The sequence below is a fragment of the Borostomias antarcticus genome (assembly GCF_949987555.1).
Source record: "Borostomias antarcticus genome assembly, chromosome: 1".
Taxonomy (NCBI): domain Eukaryota; kingdom Metazoa; phylum Chordata; class Actinopteri; order Stomiiformes; family Stomiidae; genus Borostomias; species Borostomias antarcticus.
The window spans coordinates 53,934,550-53,952,543 of record NC_140234.1 but is presented as its reverse complement, the minus strand read 5'-3'; the positions used below and the strand labels follow the sequence as shown (position 1 = coordinate 53,952,543).

The 17,994-nt window shown below is 38.9% G+C and overlaps 1 protein-coding gene across 1 annotated transcript in view; it reads left to right on the top strand.

Moving 5' to 3' along the window:
* The window catches only part of LOC311312020 (cell adhesion molecule 1-like), a gene marked incomplete at both ends in the record, with an annotated part of 172,942 nt that extends 157,083 nt beyond the window's left edge, over nucleotides 1-15,859 (top strand). Inside the window, 2 exons of the mRNA XM_084441862.1 lie at nucleotides 15,385-15,513; nucleotides 15,741-15,859. Of these exons, the coding sequence (XP_084297988.1) occupies nucleotides 15,385-15,513; nucleotides 15,741-15,859 (248 nt within the window). The remainder of the gene's footprint in view (nucleotides 1-15,384; nucleotides 15,514-15,740) is intronic.
* Between the last annotated feature and the right edge of the window lie 2,135 nt (nucleotides 15,860-17,994).

Below are 17,994 nucleotides of genomic sequence, written 5' to 3'. Positions count from 1 at the left end.
TAAAATGATTACAATGCAAAGTCAAAGTTCAACATCAACTCTCCTTTCACTGGTTTTCTGTGTTGTACCATACTATGACCTCTACCAAATGTCGTGGTTGAGTTGTACATCTTTGTTGGGAATAATACGCTTTCTATTCCCTTAGTGACCTTTGAAGACAGCGGTGGCATTGGGATGTTGTTGTTTACTCAGTTGGAGATGCTGCAAAGACTCCTGTAATTTTTGTAGCACAGCAAGAATAAGAAATAGATTCTTCTGGAGACGGAAAACATTCTGATGTTCCATTTACTGTATTACAACATAACAAACATGAAACAGAGAATTTATCCCAAACAGATTCGACCCAGATGCTAAGACAAGGGTTAGAGATACAGTAGTTGTGCTTCAGTATATACTGTACAGCCGGAAAGTCTCCACACCCCTTTCACCTTCTCCACATTGTATTACGTTACAGAATTATTCAACTATAGATTTTCAGTTTTGTCTCAAAATTCTACACAAAATAGCCTATAATGACAAAGTGAAAACAAGTTTTTAGACAGTTGTGATAATTTAGTAAAAATGTAAAATATCATATGTACACAAGTGTGCACACCCTTTGATATGACACCCAAAAGTGAGCGGAGGTGCATTTTATTTCTACTGATAGTGCTTGACATGTTTCTATAACTTAATTGGAGTCGACCTGTGGTAAATTCAATTAATTGGATATGATTGGGGATTGCCAACACCTGCCTATATAAGGTTTCCCAGTTGACAGTGCATGTCGGAGCAAACTCCAAGCCATGGGGTCAAAGGAATTGTCTGCAGACCTCAGAAACAGGATTGTGTCAAGGCATTGATCCGGAGAAGGGTATAGAAAAAATTGTGCAGCTTTACAGGTCCCAAAGAACACAGTGGCCCATCATTCGTAAATAGAATAAGTTTGGAACCACCAAGACTCTTCCTAGACCTGGCCAACCGGCCAAACTGAGCAATCGAGGAAGACAGGCCTTGGCTAGGGAGGTGAGCAGGAACCCGATGGTTATGATGACCCGAAGCACACAGCCAAGAGAACAAATGAGTGGCTTTGGAGAAAGTCTGTGAATGTCCTTGAGTGGCCCAGCCAGAGCCCAGCCCTGAATCCAACAGACCTTTCCTATTCAGGCGGCAAGTTCCACCCCCCCAGTTACTGTTGCTATGCCCCACAAGCTTTGGAGCAAGTTAATAAAATGTCCACTGAACAGCACATACTGTACCTGATTATTCTCTCAAGGATTCCTGACAATATTGTTCTGTTATTTGCCAAATGTCACTACTTTGTCTAAGAGAGTTCTACAGAAAGGCCTGAACTATTTTACACAAGTATATCCATGAGATTTGGATTTCAGACAGAGCAGGTGACAACATATGAGTTGATGCTAGGTGTTGGCAATCTATACGGAAGGCACAGATGCCTCACAAACTCTAGATTTAAATTAATCAGGACAAAATTGAGTCTAACTGCTAACTGCTGTAAAGTGATGTGTGGAGGGAGGTGTGGAGTATCGTACAGCTTGTTTTCTTATAACATGAATACAACGCAGGACAAGCTTTGTTTGTGGGACATCAGAGGCGTGGTCTTAAGAATACAAGCAACCTTATTGGTTATTATTCTCTGCATGATTGACAGGTCGGAAAGGTCTATTGAACATCTGTGGAAAGAGCTGAAAATGGCTGTGCACCGACGCTCCCCATCCAACTTGACAGAGCTTGCAAAGATATGCCAAGAGGAATGGGCAAAATTTACCACAGGTGGACTCTTATTAAGTTGTAGAAACATCTCAAGAAGTGTCAGTGGAAACGAAATGCACCTCAGCTCACTTTTGGGCGTCATATTAAAAGGTTTGCACACTTGTGTACATATTATATTTTACATTTTGATTTTTAATGAATTAGCACAAATGTCTAAAAACCTGTTTTCACTTTGTCATTATGGGCTTATTTGTGTAGAAATTTTAGACAAAAAATGAACTTATATGAATCTATTATACCTAGAATAACTGTAATGTAATAAAACATGGAGAAGGTGAAAGGGGTGTGGAGACTTTCCGGCTTGACTGTACATTCCATACTATGGAATGGTTATTGGCACTTTTAAAACATCACTTTGCCCTGCCTGAACTTGCCTCAACATGGACAGTTACTCATGGGTTATGGTTTTCTCCTATAAAGAGAGTCATTGCTGCAATTACAACCATGTAATTACATCTGTAAATCAGAAGGGTTTCACATGTACAGCACTCTCAAGGGTGTGTTGCAGTATGACTAATGAAATGTAAAGAAATCAATATTCCATGTAATCAGCTGAGAGACAGACACACCCAGCCGATCCTGAGTCTGTCAGGAGGTCTGACGGGCTATTCTGCCTGTAACCTGCAGTGTATAGTCATTCCAGTGTAGAGAGTCCAGGCTTTAACATCTAGCCCAGGGATTGCAGCTGAAAATTAGCAACCCTGCTAATGCTGGCATATTTACAGTTTTATTCATGCTTCATGTCTATCACGGTGGATTGGTATGCACTGCCCCTGCTCAAATAAACTCAATAAAATAAAAAGAGACAGAGAGGGGGGCCATAAAGAATTTGGTCCTGCAGTCCAGTGGAGCACATTTCAGCACTGCGCAGGCATGGGCATCAAAAGCAAATCCTCTTTATTCGCCCATAAATCCCCGTAGCTATGCACATTGTGTCAGGGCCGAGGTGTGGGCATGTCACTGCTTCCCGAGTGATGAGTAGGATGGCGTGGGAGGGAACGGATCCACATCATAGACAAAATACAAAAACTATTTTGTTTAGGGGAGAAATAACCACAAAGTATGGAAGGTCATCCCTGTAATACTTAAGAATAACTGTCCCTTATAGATAGTTAATAGATCATTCACAAACTGTTAGTTAATGAGTTATTAATCATGCGTTAAAGGAGTCCACATCTGCAAAACTAACTTAAGTTTTTAACTAACATTGTTTTTGCATATACATTTGAGTCTCTGATGGGCTTACTAACACACAAAGTATGAAGTGAAACAACCCAGTCATTTTGTTGTGGTCAGCCGAAATGAAAACATTATAATAAATCAGTCCCAGCAAGCCATTCAAATCTCCCTTTTCAAATTACGCCACAGTCTGGGACCTATTATAATAATCCCACCCTCATTTGAATACCTCCAATCACCTGCGTTTGTTTACCTGGCTATAAAGGCTGACATTATTTGCAGGTCCCGCTAGCTAGCATATTGTTTTTGCACGGAAAATGCTCTGTTCTTTGATGTACTAAGCAGCACAGATTGCTACATCATCTCCCAAGCTCAAAGGACATAAGAGCTGAGTAGATATATTTTATTTTTGATGGCAATGTTCCCACTGACATTGGCAAAACACTGGCAGAGTGTGCTAGCCATTTTTTGCCCTATTGCTTTTCCAACCTGGGTCAGTAATTGATTTTCAGATAAACGTTTTCTAAATGATAAAGCAATTCCAACTGTCCGTGGAAATCATGCAGAAACTGTAAGCAATTATGCTGTGTGTTTCTTTGCATATAGTACTAACGCTAGCTAGCTAACACGAACAAACTCGCCTTTGGCTCAACCCGGATGCTCGTCTGAAAATATATGTTACAGTAACGTTAGTGGAATGACAGTGGTAGACTTCGAGTAGATTGAGCGGTCAAATCATCAAATGTTAAGAAGTGGACATCATTGGATTCCCCTCGGCCTACAGAATCTAGCTTTCATTGTTTGTAGTCGATAGCCTGGTGGTGTGTAGCTAGCGATTGTAGCTAGAGGCAACAGTGCAACCCTTGAGATAATAACATGGGCACTATCATGTTTAGTCACGGAGAGAGGACAATTCAATTTGTCACATTGGCATCGAGAGTGGATGGTCCAGGTTAGCCAGCTATATTTTAGGTACGTAGCATAGCGCTGTCAACAGCCCTCGTTCTCTAGCCTGCCAACTTCATTTGCATTTCGAGTTCATTTGCATTAGAAAAAAACCAAATCAATCTGATCTTGACGTCAACAGAGGGGTATAGAGGCATGCTACTGTAGAACGCTTATTCTGAGTGGTATTTTCAGCAAAAATAGTCAAAGACATGTTTTGGGGACCCTAAAGACCTATATTATATTGTTGAAAATAAGCATAATAGGACCCCTTTAAACATTTGTTAATAGCCGGTTAATGATTACAACTATCCCTTATAAATACTCAGAAGTTCATCCACAAACTGTTAGTTATTAATGACTTGTTAAATGTTTTTTATTAATTGGTTAATGATTTAAAACTATGACTTATGAATAGTTAATAGATCATGAACAAGCGATTAGTAAACTACTTACTAATGACTTACAGTTGGCCCCATCTGGCCTTCCATCAGCGAACCTATCTAAACACAAATGAATAAATGTTAAGAAGTATTTAACAATCTATCATTATGTAAAGATTAGTAAATATATTTGTTAAGACCATGTCAATAGTTTATAGACCATATTGGGACGTTATTCTAAGGTTGCAACGATTCCTCATTTACTAACCCTAACCCTAGTGTACAGTGCCCATGGAGCCGTAGTGGTTGTTCTCTTCTATCCATCTATCCGTCCATCCACTTGTGCACTAGTATTACAACATGAGGAATAGTTGCAACTTTAGATAATGTCCCAAAAAGGTATACTATATAACTCATGAACATGGTATTATCAAATAAAAGTTACCTTTTCCAAATGAGTTGATAATAATTACCACTTTACCAATATAAAATAACATTTGTAAACATTAGTAAATGAGGAATAGTTACAACTTTAGAATAACACCCCAATAAGGTCTATAAAATATTAACAAATATATGTACTAACCTTTACATAATGATTTGTTACTTCTAAACATGTATTAATTTGTGTTTAGATGGGTCCCCTGATGGAAGGCCAGATGGGCCCAACTGTGGGTGGATCAACTATTAAAAAATACTTAACATCATTAGTAAGTAGTTTACTAATCGTTTGTTCATGATCTATTAACTATTTATAAGTTGTAGTTTTAAGTCATTAACCAACTATTAACAGACAATTAATAAGTCATTAATAACTCACTAACTAACAGTTTGTGGGTAATCAACTAAGGGGAGACACTACAGTCAAAATGGTGTTTTTTCTTCCCAACTTCAATTTTCAGATTTTTTTATATTCTTCTACTATAACATGTATACTATCACTACATTAACAGAGGAATGGCGAGACTTGAATAAAAACTGCTAGTTTTTAGCATATTGTCAAAACAAAAGTAAAACTTTAAGCCTGACTTTATCCATTGTTTAGATAGTAGGCACCGAAATATATGCAAATGTCCATATATTTACGCATATACGTACATATAAATACGCATATTTAATGAGTTATTGCCTAATTTGCATACCTAAACTTTTTTTGAGAGAGAAAGTGTAATACGAAAAACATTTCTCTTGATATGAAGATTAAACTGGTAAAAATTCATGAGGATATCTTTAAAGGAAAAAAAAAATCCTATTCAACTGTAGTGTCTCCCCTTAAAGGAGTAGTAAAGGGAAAATGCATGTTTATCCCTGTTTTAAGGTTACTTATGATCATATACAATGGCTCAGATCAAAACGTTGACAAAGCTAGCATTTTCGAGAAAGTTGATAATTGCTCTACCACCGTTTTGGTCATACAATGGATGTGGATGGGCATCTTGAAAAATCATTCAAAAACATGTTAAACTCGATTTCAAAGACAAGAAGGGATAGTTGTAAGTCATTAACTGACTATTAACACACATTTAACACATAATTAATAACTCATTAACTAACAGTTTGTGGATGATCTATTAACTATTTATAAGGGATAGTACCATATGTGCTAGAGATCGATACTGACATTTGGTGATACTTTTTAGATAAATTCAGTGCTTTAGCCAGGCAGAAACATCTGTGTGAAAAATAAAATGCTCATTTTAGTGTGCGGGGATTGCTGCCCCCTACGACGCTAGACAGCAGGGGTGGGGTGGGCGTGAGGTTAGGGCGGAGGATTGGTCGATAAGGTGAGCGGGGGTGAGGGATGAGGTGGGGGGTGCGGGTAGGTGACAAGCCTGGGCCGCTCCCTCTCCTTAAGGGGCATGCTGTGCCACCACCAAGCCCTGATACAGAAACTATAACTGAGCCTATACCTGCCCGTAATAAGAGCCAGCAGCGATGGAGCAGAGGTCGCTCCAGTGTACTATATAAGATGACAGCCTACCTGTACTGCTGGTCTGGTCTATCTGGCAATGTTAACGAAAGTGGAAAAAATAATTAGTGGAGCCGCCCGTGATTCGGATCTGCTCCAAAATATAATGGGTTCTAAGTTGGCCCATGCTACACCCTTCCACCAGGTTTAATGAAAATTGGTCAGGTAGTTTTAGCCAGCTCCCACTAGAGACTCCCAAAACATGGATTATCTTGTTAAGTGTAAAGTGAGAGGAGAGGAGATATGACAGGAGACAAGACTTGAGATGGTTTGATTCACCTTTGTTGGGGGTTGTGAATATTGTTTTGGTTTATTCTCTGGTATAATGTGTCCAGCTGTGGTCTGTAGATCTTTTTCCATTATCCTTGTAACCTTTCCTTTCAGCCATGACCTCTGACAGAATAACGTGTTGAAAAGAGAGGGGTGTGGAAAGGGGTTATTAGCAGTTTTCCTTACAACACTTTTAATTAAAATGATTACAATGCAAAGTCAAAGTTCAACATCAACTCTCCTTTCACTGGTTTTCTGTGTTGTACCATACTATGACCTCTACCAAATGTCGTGGTTGAGTTGTACATCTTTGTTGGGAATAATACGCTTTCTATTCCCTTAGTGACCTTTGAAGACAGCGGTGGCATTGGGATGTTGTTGTTTACTCAGTTGGAGATGCTGCAAAGACTCCTGTAATTTTTGTAGCACAGCAAGAATAAGAAATAGATTCTTCTGGAGACGGAAAACATTCTGATGTTCCATTTACTGTATTACAACATAACAAACATGAAACAGAGAATTTATCCCAAACAGATTCGACCCAGATGCTAAGACAAGGGTTAGAGATACAGTAGTTGTGCTTCAGTATATACTGTACAGCCGGAAAGTCTCCACACCCCTTTCACCTTCTCCACATTGTATTACGTTACAGAATTATTCAACTATAGATTTTCAGTTTTGTCTCAAAATTCTACACAAAATAGCCTATAATGACAAAGTGAAAACAAGTTTTTAGACAGTTGTGATAATTTAGTAAAAATGTAAAATATCATATGTACACAAGTGTGCACACCCTTTGATATGACACCCAAAAGTGAGCGGAGGTGCATTTTATTTCTACTGATAGTGCTTGACATGTTTCTATAACTTAATTGGAGTCGACCTGTGGTAAATTCAATTAATTGGATATGATTGGGGATTGCCAACACCTGCCTATATAAGGTTTCCCAGTTGACAGTGCATGTCGGAGCAAACTCCAAGCCATGGGGTCAAAGGAATTGTCTGCAGACCTCAGAAACAGGATTGTGTCAAGGCATTGATCCGGAGAAGGGTATAGAAAAAATTGTGCAGCTTTACAGGTCCCAAAGAACACAGTGGCCCATCATTCGTAAATAGAATAAGTTTGGAACCACCAAGACTCTTCCTAGACCTGGCCAACCGGCCAAACTGAGCAATCGAGGAAGACAGGCCTTGGCTAGGGAGGTGAGCAGGAACCCGATGGTTATGATGACCCGAAGCACACAGCCAAGAGAACAAATGAGTGGCTTTGGAGAAAGTCTGTGAATGTCCTTGAGTGGCCCAGCCAGAGCCCAGCCCTGAATCCAACAGACCTTTCCTATTCAGGCGGCAAGTTCCACCCCCCCAGTTACTGTTGCTATGCCCCACAAGCTTTGGAGCAAGTTAATAAAATGTCCACTGAACAGCACATACTGTACCTGATTATTCTCTCAAGGATTCCTGACAATATTGTTCTGTTATTTGCCAAATGTCACTACTTTGTCTAAGAGAGTTCTACAGAAAGGCCTGAACTATTTTACACAAGTATATCCATGAGATTTGGATTTCAGACAGAGCAGGTGACAACATATGAGTTGATGCTAGGTGTTGGCAATCTATACGGAAGGCACAGATGCCTCACAAACTCTAGATTTAAATTAATCAGGACAAAATTGAGTCTAACTGCTAACTGCTGTAAAGTGATGTGTGGAGGGAGGTGTGGAGTATCGTACAGCTTGTTTTCTTATAACATGAATACAACGCAGGACAAGCTTTGTTTGTGGGACATCAGAGGCGTGGTCTTAAGAATACAAGCAACCTTATTGGTTATTATTCTCTGCATGATTGACAGGTCGGAAAGGTCTATTGAACATCTGTGGAAAGAGCTGAAAATGGCTGTGCACCGACGCTCCCCATCCAACTTGACAGAGCTTGCAAAGATATGCCAAGAGGAATGGGCAAAATTTACCACAGGTGGACTCTTATTAAGTTGTAGAAACATCTCAAGAAGTGTCAGTGGAAACGAAATGCACCTCAGCTCACTTTTGGGCGTCATATTAAAAGGTTTGCACACTTGTGTACATATTATATTTTACATTTTGATTTTTAATGAATTAGCACAAATGTCTAAAAACCTGTTTTCACTTTGTCATTATGGGCTTATTTGTGTAGAAATTTTAGACAAAAAATGAACTTATATGAATCTATTATACCTAGAATAACTGTAATGTAATAAAACATGGAGAAGGTGAAAGGGGTGTGGAGACTTTCCGGCTTGACTGTACATTCCATACTATGGAATGGTTATTGGCACTTTTAAAACATCACTTTGCCCTGCCTGAACTTGCCTCAACATGGACAGTTACTCATGGGTTATGGTTTTCTCCTATAAAGAGAGTCATTGCTGCAATTACAACCATGTAATTACATCTGTAAATCAGAAGGGTTTCACATGTACAGCACTCTCAAGGGTGTGTTGCAGTATGACTAATGAAATGTAAAGAAATCAATATTCCATGTAATCAGCTGAGAGACAGACACACCCAGCCGATCCTGAGTCTGTCAGGAGGTCTGACGGGCTATTCTGCCTGTAACCTGCAGTGTATAGTCATTCCAGTGTAGAGAGTCCAGGCTTTAACATCTAGCCCAGGGATTGCAGCTGAAAATTAGCAACCCTGCTAATGCTGGCATATTTACAGTTTTATTCATGCTTCATGTCTATCACGGTGGATTGGTATGCACTGCCCCTGCTCAAATAAACTCAATAAAATAAAAAGAGACAGAGAGGGGGGCCATAAAGAATTTGGTCCTGCAGTCCAGTGGAGCACATTTCAGCACTGCGCAGGCATGGGCATCAAAAGCAAATCCTCTTTATTCGCCCATAAATCCCCGTAGCTATGCACATTGTGTCAGGGCCGAGGTGTGGGCATGTCACTGCTTCCCGAGTGATGAGTAGGATGGCGTGGGAGGGAACGGATCCACATCATAGACAAAATACAAAAACTATTTTGTTTAGGGGAGAAATAACCACAAAGTATGGAAGGTCATCCCTGTAATACTTAAGAATAACTGTCCCTTATAGATAGTTAATAGATCATTCACAAACTGTTAGTTAATGAGTTATTAATCATGCGTTAAAGGAGTCCACATCTGCAAAACTAACTTAAGTTTTTAACTAACATTGTTTTTGCATATACATTTGAGTCTCTGATGGGCTTACTAACACACAAAGTATGAAGTGAAACAACCCAGTCATTTTGTTGTGGTCAGCCGAAATGAAAACATTATAATAAATCAGTCCCAGCAAGCCATTCAAATCTCCCTTTTCAAATTACGCCACAGTCTGGGACCTATTATAATAATCCCACCCTCATTTGAATACCTCCAATCACCTGCGTTTGTTTACCTGGCTATAAAGGCTGACATTATTTGCAGGTCCCGCTAGCTAGCATATTGTTTTTGCACGGAAAATGCTCTGTTCTTTGATGTACTAAGCAGCACAGATTGCTACATCATCTCCCAAGCTCAAAGGACATAAGAGCTGAGTAGATATATTTTATTTTTGATGGCAATGTTCCCACTGACATTGGCAAAACACTGGCAGAGTGTGCTAGCCATTTTTTGCCCTATTGCTTTTCCAACCTGGGTCAGTAATTGATTTTCAGATAAACGTTTTCTAAATGATAAAGCAATTCCAACTGTCCGTGGAAATCATGCAGAAACTGTAAGCAATTATGCTGTGTGTTTCTTTGCATATAGTACTAACGCTAGCTAGCTAACACGAACAAACTCGCCTTTGGCTCAACCCGGATGCTCGTCTGAAAATATATGTTACAGTAACGTTAGTGGAATGACAGTGGTAGACTTCGAGTAGATTGAGCGGTCAAATCATCAAATGTTAAGAAGTGGACATCATTGGATTCCCCTCGGCCTACAGAATCTAGCTTTCATTGTTTGTAGTCGATAGCCTGGTGGTGTGTAGCTAGCGATTGTAGCTAGAGGCAACAGTGCAACCCTTGAGATAATAACATGGGCACTATCATGTTTAGTCACGGAGAGAGGACAATTCAATTTGTCACATTGGCATCGAGAGTGGATGGTCCAGGTTAGCCAGCTATATTTTAGGTACGTAGCATAGCGCTGTCAACAGCCCTCGTTCTCTAGCCTGCCAACTTCATTTGCATTTCGAGTTCATTTGCATTAGAAAAAAACCAAATCAATCTGATCTTGACGTCAACAGAGGGGTATAGAGGCATGCTACTGTAGAACGCTTATTCTGAGTGGTATTTTCAGCAAAAATAGTCAAAGACATGTTTTGGGGACCCTAAAGACCTATATTATATTGTTGAAAATAAGCATAATAGGACCCCTTTAAACATTTGTTAATAGCCGGTTAATGATTACAACTATCCCTTATAAATACTCAGAAGTTCATCCACAAACTGTTAGTTATTAATGACTTGTTAAATGTTTTTTATTAATTGGTTAATGATTTAAAACTATGACTTATGAATAGTTAATAGATCATGAACAAGCGATTAGTAAACTACTTACTAATGACTTACAGTTGGCCCCATCTGGCCTTCCATCAGCGAACCTATCTAAACACAAATGAATAAATGTTAAGAAGTATTTAACAATCTATCATTATGTAAAGATTAGTAAATATATTTGTTAAGACCATGTCAATAGTTTATAGACCATATTGGGACGTTATTCTAAGGTTGCAACGATTCCTCATTTACTAACCCTAACCCTAGTGTACAGTGCCCATGGAGCCGTAGTGGTTGTTCTCTTCTATCCATCTATCCGTCCATCCACTTGTGCACTAGTATTACAACATGAGGAATAGTTGCAACTTTAGATAATGTCCCAAAAAGGTATACTATATAACTCATGAACATGGTATTATCAAATAAAAGTTACCTTTTCCAAATGAGTTGATAATAATTACCACTTTACCAATATAAAATAACATTTGTAAACATTAGTAAATGAGGAATAGTTACAACTTTAGAATAACACCCCAATAAGGTCTATAAAATATTAACAAATATATGTACTAACCTTTACATAATGATTTGTTACTTCTAAACATGTATTAATTTGTGTTTAGATGGGTCCCCTGATGGAAGGCCAGATGGGCCCAACTGTGGGTGGATCAACTATTAAAAAATACTTAACATCATTAGTAAGTAGTTTACTAATCGTTTGTTCATGATCTATTAACTATTTATAAGTTGTAGTTTTAAGTCATTAACCAACTATTAACAGACAATTAATAAGTCATTAATAACTCACTAACTAACAGTTTGTGGGTAATCAACTAAGGGGAGACACTACAGTCAAAATGGTGTTTTTTCTTCCCAACTTCAATTTTCAGATTTTTTTATATTCTTCTACTATAACATGTATACTATCACTACATTAACAGAGGAATGGCGAGACTTGAATAAAAACTGCTAGTTTTTAGCATATTGTCAAAACAAAAGTAAAACTTTAAGCCTGACTTTATCCATTGTTTAGATAGTAGGCACCGAAATATATGCAAATGTCCATATATTTACGCATATACGTACATATAAATACGCATATTTAATGAGTTATTGCCTAATTTGCATACCTAAACTTTTTTTGAGAGAGAAAGTGTAATACGAAAAACATTTCTCTTGATATGAAGATTAAACTGGTAAAAATTCATGAGGATATCTTTAAAGGAAAAAAAAAATCCTATTCAACTGTAGTGTCTCCCCTTAAAGGAGTAGTAAAGGGAAAATGCATGTTTATCCCTGTTTTAAGGTTACTTATGATCATATACAATGGCTCAGATCAAAACGTTGACAAAGCTAGCATTTTCGAGAAAGTTGATAATTGCTCTACCACCGTTTTGGTCATACAATGGATGTGGATGGGCATCTTGAAAAATCATTCAAAAACATGTTAAACTCGATTTCAAAGACAAGAAGGGATAGTTGTAAGTCATTAACTGACTATTAACACACATTTAACACATAATTAATAACTCATTAACTAACAGTTTGTGGATGATCTATTAACTATTTATAAGGGATAGTACCATATGTGCTAGAGATCGATACTGACATTTGGTGATACTTTTTAGATAAATTCAGTGCTTTAGCCAGGCAGAAACATCTGTGTGAAAAATAAAATGCTCATTTTAGTGTGCGGGGATTGCTGCCCCCTACGACGCTAGACAGCAGGGGTGGGGTGGGCGTGAGGTTAGGGCGGAGGATTGGTCGATAAGGTGAGCGGGGGTGAGGGATGAGGTGGGGGGTGCGGGTAGGTGACAAGCCTGGGCCGCTCCCTCTCCTTAAGGGGCATGCTGTGCCACCACCAAGCCCTGATACAGAAACTATAACTGAGCCTATACCTGCCCGTAATAAGAGCCAGCAGCGATGGAGCAGAGGTCGCTCCAGTGTACTATATAAGATGACAGCCTACCTGTACTGCTGGTCTGGTCTATCTGGCAATGTTAACGAAAGTGGAAAAAATAATTAGTGGAGCCGCCCGTGATTCGGATCTGCTCCAAAATATAATGGGTTCTAAGTTGGCCCATGCTACACCCTTCCACCAGGTTTAATGAAAATTGGTCAGGTAGTTTTAGCCAGCTCCCACTAGAGACTCCCAAAACATGGATTATCTTGTTAAGTGTAAAGTAGTTCCGGTAGATCCAGTCAAGGATTTACAGTAATTGCCGCATACAGAATACAACACTAGAGTATATGTGTCAAACTGTAGCAGCTGTCACATAGCTTGATTATTAACACATACAGATGTCAGTAATTAGTGTTCTTTTTGATGTCCTCACACCGTAAGAAGATTCTACTCCTCCACTGGTCTTTTTTGAGTGTATGATATGAGAGACTAATGAGTTTCTCCCTCATTAAATTGTACTGTTCCCAAGGTGCAGAAATCGTTGCACTTGCAGTATACACATCCTGCACTTGATGCAGTATACACACCTTAACTATTGGAAAGTTTGTAAATTTAAAGTCTTCAAATTTTGCCTTGTTTTCCTCTAGCAGAAATATAAATCTTGATAAACGATGGACAAAAATCTGGAACGTTGACTTGTGATTAGGGACATATAACTCTCGGAGGGGACACTGGTTCCGATTTATCTCCAGGCTTCTGTCTCTTCCTGATGATTGAGCTCTACTTCCAGAGATCCCCCCTTAAATTGAAGTAGGCCTATGAACTCTCTCAATGTGTATTGTGGGGAAGGTGTAGTGTATCATTGTAATGTAACTGTCTGGAACATTTTGCAAAAGCACTCTTTTGGGGGAAGCAAAGCCCCAGCCCCCAGAAAGCCATTAGGATGTAGTATATTCAGACAGAATATGTAGAACATTCAGCAGTGAGTCATGTCTCATGTACAGTAGTTAATCATCCTTAACAGCTATGAGATATGATGTTGGCTGCGATGTATATTTTCCCTCCATACATACAGTATGCCAATTGAACTTGCGATTCGAAAAGCCAAAGTGCTCTTCAATTGCATTCAGAAAGTAATGAAAGCATAACAAAGCAGACTACAGATGTTTGTCATTTGAAATGGCACATGCCAAGGTGCAATATGTTTTTTGTTACTGTAAATGTCAACTAATTATTGAGTGAGAGACAGAATCAACGAGGTGTTGCGCTGACCTAGATTTATATTCCTGCGCAGCAGCTGAAACCTGAAACCTAGTTATAGCTAACGTTACAGTACCTAGAAACTAACTGGTATCTGGAAGTATTAAACATTGTGAAGTAGCCTACCTGTTCTGTATGTGCTGGTCTGGTCTATCTGGCAATGTTAACTAACGTGGAAAAAATAATTAGTTGAGCCGCCAGTGATTCGGATCTGCTCCAAAATATAATGGGTTCTACAGTAAGTTCCACCAGGTTTAATGAAAATTGGTCAGGTAGTTTTAGCGCGAACTTTGAGCGAAGCCAGCTCCCACTAGAGACTCCTAAAGTCAGCGCAGCAGCAGAACAGTTCACATCGAATACCCAGACGTGCATAGAGGGATTTGTTGATTCTGTTTTTTCTTTAGGTTTACACTGTTCATGGTGAGATATCTCAGTGTGTCTATAATGTCTCTGAGCTTGAGTGGCAACCCCCACTAATCCCACGCAATCCCATATGGTTTTAAATCACTTGTTCCTCTTGTCCATTCTTTTTCTTGCGCAAATCAGACTGGATACTCTTCATAGAGATGCGTTTGTGCCAGATCAGAAAACGATTTTGCCAATCAGCATTGGGTCTGAGGAATTTGAAATATAAACAGGTACACTGGGCGGGTTGAGGTGTGATGACAGCGAGGAGTTAGCGCATGATAGACGGTGATAGACAGATGGTTCATCCAATTACAGCCAAGTATTTTTGAAAGTGTCTGCCCTATTCCAAACAGTTTCCAATGGAGAGTTCACTCATGTTTATGCAAAGCAAACCATCTGACACGTCAGGTTAGTCCAGGTGTGAAAGGTCACCTGTTTGGGCGACATGCAAACTGGAGGGTGTGTCATATGCTTGTACGCATGGGTTCTTCTGAGCATCTACTACAACAGAGGAGGTGTGACTGTGTAGGAGGTTAATCATAGATTTAAATGTGATTTGAACTGAAAAACACTGCTTTCACACCACCTGTTTTTTACTGTACAATATATCATTGTTCTCTAATGTAAACAACCCATGGTGTAATTCCGTTTAATGGAATCTAATATTTCTTTCACACCATGGAATCACACCTCCTATTCACAAGAGGCTTCTAAACAAGATGGATTTGTGCTGCATGGGATGGCCAAACAAAAAGTCTACTAGAAGTTTGAGTAATTGCTGTGATTGGCTTGTTTCTTTTCTAGACTCCAGAGCAGGTGAGGGGGCACAGCAGAAACTGGACCATGCTGTCATCGGAGGTGTGGTCGCCGTGGTCATGTTCGCAATCCTCTGTGCACTCATTGTTCTGGGACGATACTTTGCGAGACACAAAGGTAAAAAGTCCAGCCTGGCTGTCTACTGTACAGTACATACAGCTCTGCTGAGCTGAGATGAACTGATCTGAGATTAAGTTATTCATATTCATATACCAATCTCACAAAGTACAACATGGATATACTTAAGATCAATAAGATTACATAATACAGTATTATCTATATATTGGAATTTACATTAATTCTGGTGCATAGGTAATAATTAGATTTGCTGTCTTTGAATACAGGCACCTACTTCACACATGAAGCCAAAGGAGCTGATGATGCTGCAGATGCAGACACGGCCATCATTAATGCGGAGGGTGGACACAACAGCACGGACGAGAAGAAGGAGTACTACATCTAAATAGAAGAGGCAAGGGGTTATCGTTGGGATGAGGGTGGGGGGTATAGGATCAATGTATCTAACTCTTAGTGGGCTGAGGGGATGGGGGGAGGGAGGATGGGGAGATCCTCAAGGGAGGTGGAACTTGCGAGAAGGAGGGAGACACAAAGGGAAGAGAGGAGAAGAGAGATGAGGAGGAGACAGGAGCAACGAGGAGGCAGAGTGGAAGGGAGGTGTCCTGTGGATTCTCCCATCCAAACGTTCCTGAACTACTGGGGCCTATTCTGTACAGTTCAGTTATTTTACAGACAATTTGGTGCCTTGTTCTATTTCTTTAGTTTTTTTTTTTTTTTTTTCCCCTAAGCCTGTCGACTGTGTCCAAATACTCAACCCAGACCCTGTTTCTGCAGCTGGCTTTTGTAGGAGATTGAATAACATGGCATTTGTCTTGGTGTCCTGCAGCTCTTAGCTTGTGTACCAGGTTCTCAGAAGCGCTGTCTCTGTCTCTCTCGATGTGTACTAGCATAAGTGTGCAGTATGCTAAGAACCAACTAAAAGTTGTAATCACAAATGTAAACACAGCCCTCGTTATTGTCAAACATTTCCAATATCCCCTTCAGTATTATCTCTTGGTTCCACCCCAAATCATTGAAACTTCACAGGTTATCACTAACAACCATTTAATTGTGTTAACTGTCATAGTTTTCAGTTATGTCAATACTTTATACGGTCAACAAAGGACCAACAATGATACTGTAGTTAAGCTTGTACTGTACATGTGGGCAAATGTGATCAAGTTTAGTATTTTCAGCACAGCTTACAATCCAATTTACAGAATGGTCGTTTAGTAAAAGTAAAACGTGTTTATTTTGTTATTCTTGAATAATGTATTGAGTATAATATATTGAATATATATTTAGAATTACAAACACCCTTACTTCTGTTTTAGCCATTTAAATTATTTCGGTACTCAATCAATCAATCAATCAAAGCTTTATTTACTGCCTTACATTATAGCTGGGTAATCACAGGGTAATACCATGGTAATATCTACATTATTAGAAGGAAATTACCAGGAAATACCATTAGTTACCAGCGTTACTAGTTACCTATGTAGTTAGTAAGCCCATGATTTCTTACATGGAACCAAAATTAGGAAGGGATTGGGGGGGGACTACAACGGTAACTACTACTAGTAACTACACCGGTAACTAATAGTAACTTGTAATTTCCTAGTAATTCCTAAGGTATTACCATGGTATTACCCTGTTATTACCAAACTGTACAGTAATGTAAAGTGGTACTGTATGATTATTTCATTGTAGCCAAATATTCTAAATTAAAGGAAAGAGAACACGCTACATTTGAGAGGGAAATGTTTTGGTTTTAATGTTTAAAAAATCTTTCAAAAATCAGGTATGCATTGAAAGTTGAATTCTACTGGTACATATTTTATGGATTTTTAGAAACACATTCAACACAGGTATATTTTTCAAAACTGCTTTGTTATGTTTGGTATAGACCTGAAAGAGGCATGGAACAGTATTATGAGCTAACAACATTGTCCTAATTGATGATGTACTGTAAATGGTGATGGGAAGGGCCTTAGTGCGGTCAAATAATCAACCAATTTTAATGCCCTCGATATTGAGATTCATATTGTGTTTAAGCCTTGGTATGACGAACTCCATTCCACCTTACCAAACTGGACAGAGTACTGGCAAGTTACCTAATCCAACTGCCTCAACAACCTGTCTTTGAACATAATGTATGCCTGCCAAAAATGTGATACAGTACCTGCATTTCTACAGTATATGGCATAACTATAGCTTAATATCATTCACTCTTAGATGTTAAATCTTATTAAAAGTGCATCAATTTCCATTAAAGAATAATTATTTTACAGTTAATGGAGATATTGTACAGATAGAGAACACACATTCTCTGAACAGATTATCAGAAAAGGACAGCCACTGCCTTAAACTGTATGGTTTCTTTGCTGTTGAATATATTGTTATTTTGAAGGTAGGAAAAATGAAGGACTTAATGCAGTGCCTTCTTTGATTTAGAGGCTATTGTGTTAGTGTCATATTGTATATTAGTACATGAATCTCTACAGTCCTGTAATACCTTACATAGTATACTGTAGGCAAAGC